Source organism: Fundulus heteroclitus, chromosome 11 (assembly GCF_011125445.2).
Source record: "Fundulus heteroclitus isolate FHET01 chromosome 11, MU-UCD_Fhet_4.1, whole genome shotgun sequence".
Classification (NCBI taxonomy): Eukaryota; Metazoa; Chordata; class Actinopteri; order Cyprinodontiformes; family Fundulidae; genus Fundulus; species Fundulus heteroclitus.
This window is the reverse complement of record NC_046371.1, coordinates 216,882-222,881: the sequence shown is the minus strand read 5'-3', so window position 1 is coordinate 222,881 and position 6,000 is coordinate 216,882. Positions and strand designations below refer to the sequence as shown.

Sequence of the window (6,000 nt, the reverse complement as noted above, 5' to 3'; positions counted from 1 at the left end):
TAAATAATTTACAGTTGAAAAGTTTTTAGTCCTCTTATTTGGTGCCACCTTTGTTAGGAAATTACACCTTCAGCAGAAATGAGGATTTTAGTTTCAAGTTCTAAAACTTGCCAAATCTTGTCCCCGATGCCAAACGACTTATTCTGTTGACTCTTGCTTTGACCTTCTGGTACCACTGGTGTCAGTTTGTCTCCGCTCTGCAGCAATCGTAAACTGCAGGTAAAAACGTTTGGTGCAGGCAGTGTGATGACAGCTGAGGTGGCTGTTGACATTTCACAATCGGAAAGTTGTGTCCTCCTATAAATGAACAACATTCAATTTATGGGATAGGATGACTTCTTTCTCCCTTCAAGAGCAAGGCTCCCTGATATTTAAGGCAATCTTAACAGAGCTTCTGAGATGAGATTCTGCAATCACTGGTAATCTCATATCCCCACTAGCCTCGTGAGACCATCGCGAGCTTTCAAGGTTTCACTCGCAGATCAGTCTGGCTACTCTCCGTTGAAGAAAATTTGGAGCCGTTCACCAAACGAACGTCCAATCAGCGTTGGCTTTGAGGCGGGTTGAGGTGTGACGCAACGAGAAGATCGACAGTTCAGTCTAAAGAACATGGCGGCTTCAGCCGATGAAACTAGCGTTAGCGCGGCTATCGAGCAAGTTTTATCGGAATTACAGAGTATTTCTCTGCTGAGCTAACGAGCCTTTAGCTGCAGCAGCAGGAGTAGCTTGGCTTGTGGTTGTGTTTTTGTCGTCGCTCTGTTACGAGCGACGACGAATCTGATTGGTTTATTTGGCCCGTCTATCACCAACATAGGCCAATCAGCTAACCAGCATTTTCGCCCCTTCCCAAAATTACTTCAACGGAAGGTTTCCAGATGGATATGCGAAGCAAATCTATCTGGCGGAGTCAGGTTATATCCCCACAGTCAGTGACCATGCACTATCCCAAGACATCAATACCGAATGAAGTCATTTTTTAGAGATTACCTTCAGAACCTGGGCCTGGAGAGGATGAAATAACCTTTGGTCCTGATCTCAACGCCACTCAAGAGCTGACGGATAAGCTGGGATGTGCTCTTCCTGCCAGAATAACCAGGCTGGCAGAAACATGCTGGATGAAATGAAATGCCGTGGAGTTGGTAGCCCTGTTGCTTTCCAGCCAGATGGTCCTGGGTTCAAATCCCAACTTGGGTTCTTTCTGCATGGGGTTTACCTGCTCTCTCTGAGTACCCAGCTAAAAAATGACTGTTAGGTGAATCTGTCTCACCAAACTGACCATATGTGTCTTGGTGCTGCTGCGTGATGGACCGGTGACTTCCACTCGCCCAATAACCACAGGCAACTTGTACCAGAACCCCCCAGCAACTCTGCACAGATAAGTGGGTATACGTAAATACATAAAGGATGCTGGTGACCAGCATGAGGAGGAGATTCCAGGCTCTTCTGCATAGTTCTTCCACACACTACCGACGACCCAGTTTGTTAAGTAAATAAACTGTTAAATTGCAAACGTGTTAAAAATAATCTTAAATCATAGATACAACCCTGCTATATCCATAAAAATCTTTTAAAAAGCAGCATTAGATTTATTGGCTTAACATGTTGTTACAGTAAAAAAAAATTCTGACTTGTGCTGAACTTAGATCTGTGAATCAGAGTATGAGGTATGGACACTGTTGTGAGGTACTGTAAGCTAATTGTGTTTTTTGCACTGCAAAAAGGGAACTCAAAGTAAGTAAAATTTTCATGAAATTTTTGTATTTTTCTTGATTTGAGCAGGTAAATAATACTATTTGCCAATGGAATAAGATTGTTGCACTTAAAGTAGGAACAATTCATCTTCATCATCTTATTTCAAGTGCAGAATAGCTAATAGTCTTATTTTAGGCGTAAAAATACTCACCCCATTGGCAAATAGTCTTATTTAGCTGTTCAAATCAAGGAAAAATATACTAAATTCCAGAAAATTGTACTTACTTTTAGTTCCCTGTTTTCAGTGTGGGGGGATGACTTGTTGACGTCTCTATGGCCTCTGGTTTGAGTTTCCTCTGCAGACTCTCCTCACTGATGGATGCAGCGCTTTATAAAACTGAGACTGAAGCTGTTGTCTCCTTCCAGTCAGCTGGCTGCTGGGTGTCTGAGAAGGAGGAGGAGAAATAATAGGTAATGGACTTAATGCTTTCACCTGATGAATGCTGGTGTTTAATCAATGAAGTTGTGTTATTAACCCATATATTTGTAAAGTTTGGCCCTTCTACCATGAATGTTTGTTGTTGTCCTTTTTTCATCCATTTTGGGAATTATTTCTGCTCATAAAAATGTCTTGATTTCTTTCAGATCAATGGAAAATCACACCTTAAACAGCTTTACCCTCCAGCTGGAGGGGTTAAAGGTCACAGAGACTTCTATGTACCCCATCTTTTTCTTCTTCCTGTTTTCTTACCTAGTGATAATGATCCTGAATGTGGGTATTGTTGTCCTGATTTGCATTGATAAAAGCCTCCATCAGTCCATGTACCTGCTGTTCTGTAACCTTCCAGTGAACGATGTTCTTGGTAACTCGTACATGGTGCCTCGGGTCATGTCTGACCTCCTGAAGCCTCCCTCTGAGCGCCACATCGGCTACTATGAATGTGTTGTTCAGGCTTTCTTTTCACATGTCTTTGGCACCGCTTCCCACACGGTGCTCATGATCATGGCCTTTGACCGATACGTGGCCATCTGTAATCCTCTGCGTTACTCTGCAATAATGACCAACAGAATGGTGCTGAAGCTGACCGTCTCTGCCTGGGGGGTGGCCTTTGTTCTGGTCGGGATTCTGCTGGGTCTGACCGTACGGCTGAACCGATGCAGGACTCTGATCACGAACCCTTTCTGTGACAACGCCTCACTGTTCAAGCTGTCCTGTGAGAGCGTGGTCATCAATAACATCTACGGCCTGACCTTCACCGTGGTTCTGTTCACATCATCTATAGGCAGCATCATCCTCACCTACACTAAGATCACCGCTGTCTGTCTGACCAGTATGAACAAGACCCTGAACACAAAAGCCTTAAAGACCTGCAGCACCCACCTGGTGGTGTATCTCATCATGCTTTTCTGTGGGATCTTTATAATTACGCTGCATCGCTTCCCTCAGTACTCAGACCAGAGGAAAATATCTGCCATCCTGATCCACATAGTTCCCAGCAGCCTGAATCCCATCATTTATGGAGTTCAGTCAAAAGAAATTAAGAAATTCCTGTCAAAGTTTTTCCAGAGCAGGAAAATTTGCTCGTTGTCTTAAAAACACAACTGTGCGTCTGCAAACATGTGCTCAGTGTGTTTATTCAGGAAAACTGTTTACAGAGGTCCTGTTGGGATCCCGTTGTCCTGTTCTGAATTTCTCATCCGTCCCTCATTGCTTTACATTTCCATCCTGGGATTCAGGCTATTGCAGTAATCTGATGAAGTGGTCTGGACCAACAGCTCTTCAGCTTTCTGAGGTCTGTCAGAGGTTTCCACTGAAAAGCTCAGTTTCAGTTTGGACTCTGTAACCGACCGCTTCCAGAGATACTTAACTCTCAGACTCCTTAAGTCCTGAATAACAAACAGCTTAGCAAAGAAACTCTATTAATTAGGCCTTAAGCTTCTTTGTTACTAACAATGTCTCACAATAAAAACAACTTGTTCCATTTTCTTTGGTTGAATTTGTTTAAAAAAATCCTCAAAATAAGAGTTTGATGTAAAGAAACTGAAATGAAGAGGATTTGTGAAAGAGCTCCTGAATATTTTTGCATGGTGTGCAGGAGCTTCAGGATTAGGACACTAAACCATTTCCAGCCAATATGCGATGTTTCTAAGTCAAGTCTTTAGGAATCGGGATACATAATCTGCAGAGATCTAACACAGATGTGAGGAAGGCTGCTGGGAATCACCATGTTGGAGCTAAATAACAATTTAGATCCTTACAAAACAGTCAGTATGCTAACATGTGTGGCCATGCAGTACCTGTCTGCTTGGACTTAATGAGAGTTTTCTGACTCCTTAGATCTGGAATTCTTCTTGATGCTTATTGTTATTATATATTGCTTTTATTACCTCAGCCATCAGTCTGCACATGGTTATATGACTACTTTTAAATAGGTCTTCACACGTCCTGCTATAGCCGATGGGTTGTTGTACACAGGAATAAAACTTTAGAACAAGACTTACTCCCAAATTAATTCTTAGCAGGTCTGCAAGCACTGCAATGTAATTATTGTTGACCAGAAACTAAACCAACAAATGAAGATCAAGGTAAAAACCTTTAATGGTGCTAAGGGATGAAGGAGGAATCATTATCAGTGGGAACTCTGCTGTAAAAGAAGGAGTTCTGCAGCATCCAGGTGCATTAATGCAATGCCAGGATGGAAAGACATCAGCAATCACCTCAGAGCAGCTGCTGCTGTGAGGACATGCTGACTAAGGCTACATTCACACTGCAGGGAAATGCGGTCCAAATCCAATCTTTTCATAGCAGTGTGAACAGCCAAATTCCTGTCTTTTCAAAAAATAAAAATAAAAATCTGACTTGTACCACTTATGCCAATTCTTATAGTATCAACTATTTTTCAAAGCATCTGTAGTCTGAACGGTCATATCACATTTCATCCGTCTCTCACTACACGTCCACACAGCAGCAGCTATGTATATATCCATAAAGGCCGTAGTTAGGAGCTCTGCTGCTTTCTGCCTTCCTCATTTTGTCTTGCTATGATATGGTCTTAATATGGTCGGCTCCCATTGCTCAATAGCTTTCTAATACCAAAGAGAGATGCTGGCCAGTATCTGCAGTTTATTTCAGTTTTTTTAAATGAAACTTTATTGAACAAAACTTCTAGAAACAATTACATTCGCCTTCTGTTATCTGCACCTTTGGGTTGCTATGTGGTCTTGAACCATTCAGACAGAAGTATGATGGCGGCTGTATTTAATAGTAAAACGAATGGCGACCGTAAAAAAATCTGATTTCAGCAAAAAATTGGATTTGAGGTGGTGAAACACCTGAGAGACATCACAGGGCTCCTGTTGGACCGGCAGAGGACGTCTCAGCCTGGGTCTACACTTCATCCTGCACCACCTCGACCATCCAGGGACATACATCAGGATCCTGTTTGTAGACCTCAGCTCAACCTTTAACACCACGAACCCAGACATCCTCCACCAGGAGCTCACCCGGTGCAAAGTGCTGCTCTCCTCCTGTCAGAGGACCAGCAGCTTCCTGACCAACCGCCAGCAGCAGGTGAAGCTGGAGAGCATCTTCCCCCTCCTCTTCTGCCTGTTCACCGATGACTGCACATCTCAGGACCTGCCTGTGAAATTCCTGAAGTTTGCAGATGACACCACTGTTATTGGGCTAGACCAGAATGGTGATGGGTCTGCATACAGACAGGTAGTAGATTGGGAGGACCATGGGCAGAGATGCTCTTCTATCTCTGTGTGGTTCAGTTCATCTACAAAGCTTGAAGGGTCCAGACTGCAATGAACAATTAGAGGTGCAGATAGGATCATCCGTGGCCTGCACAGGTTCTTCAGGTCGGAGCTACAGAGCGCTGATAGCTAAAATGAGCCACACAGAGCCAGTTTCTACCTCCAGGCTCTGACTCTGATGAACACCTTACAGTCAGGGTATCCAGCTACTCTGCTGAGAACAAACGCTCCTGTACACACTGTTCTTACCTTTTGTCCCTGAATAAAGTCTTTTCTGTTCTAGATTGTAGTTGCTGTTGTGATTGCTGTTACTTGTCTGCTTTTTTTTTTTTCACCATGCAAGTGTTGGAATCCAAAGTCAGTTGTTCACTCTAAGTTGCACAACAAAGTTGATTCTGATTGTAAAGATTAAAGGTCATGACACTGAACCAGTCTAGCAGCTTGGAAGGGTTGAAGGAGAAAACCTCTGCTACCTAAAAACAAAATGGCTGCAGGACTCCCAGTCACAGGAAAACTAGGGCACTACTTAATATTCGGTCATTGATTTAA

The 6,000-nt window shown here is 43.1% G+C and overlaps 1 protein-coding gene across 1 annotated transcript; it reads left to right on the top strand.

Annotated features, from left to right (window-relative positions):
* Positions 1 to 2,130: 2,130 nt before the first annotated feature.
* On the top strand, positions 2,131 to 5,700 carry LOC118564484 (putative gustatory receptor clone PTE03). The gene is made up of 2 exons (XM_036142643.1): positions 2,131 to 2,163; positions 2,338 to 5,700. The coding sequence occupies exon 2, from the start codon at positions 2,342 to 2,344 to the stop codon at positions 3,284 to 3,286; it is 945 nt and encodes a 314-aa protein (XP_035998536.1). The 5' UTR covers positions 2,131 to 2,163; positions 2,338 to 2,341; the 3' UTR covers positions 3,287 to 5,700.
* The last annotated feature ends 300 nt before the right edge of the window (positions 5,701 to 6,000 follow it).

Bases quoted from the DNA above. Each gene is read 5' to 3' on its own strand.
- LOC118564484 (XM_036142643.1), top strand. From the start codon at position 2,342: ATGGAAAATCACACCTTAAACAGCTTTACCCTCCAGCTGGAGGGGTTA.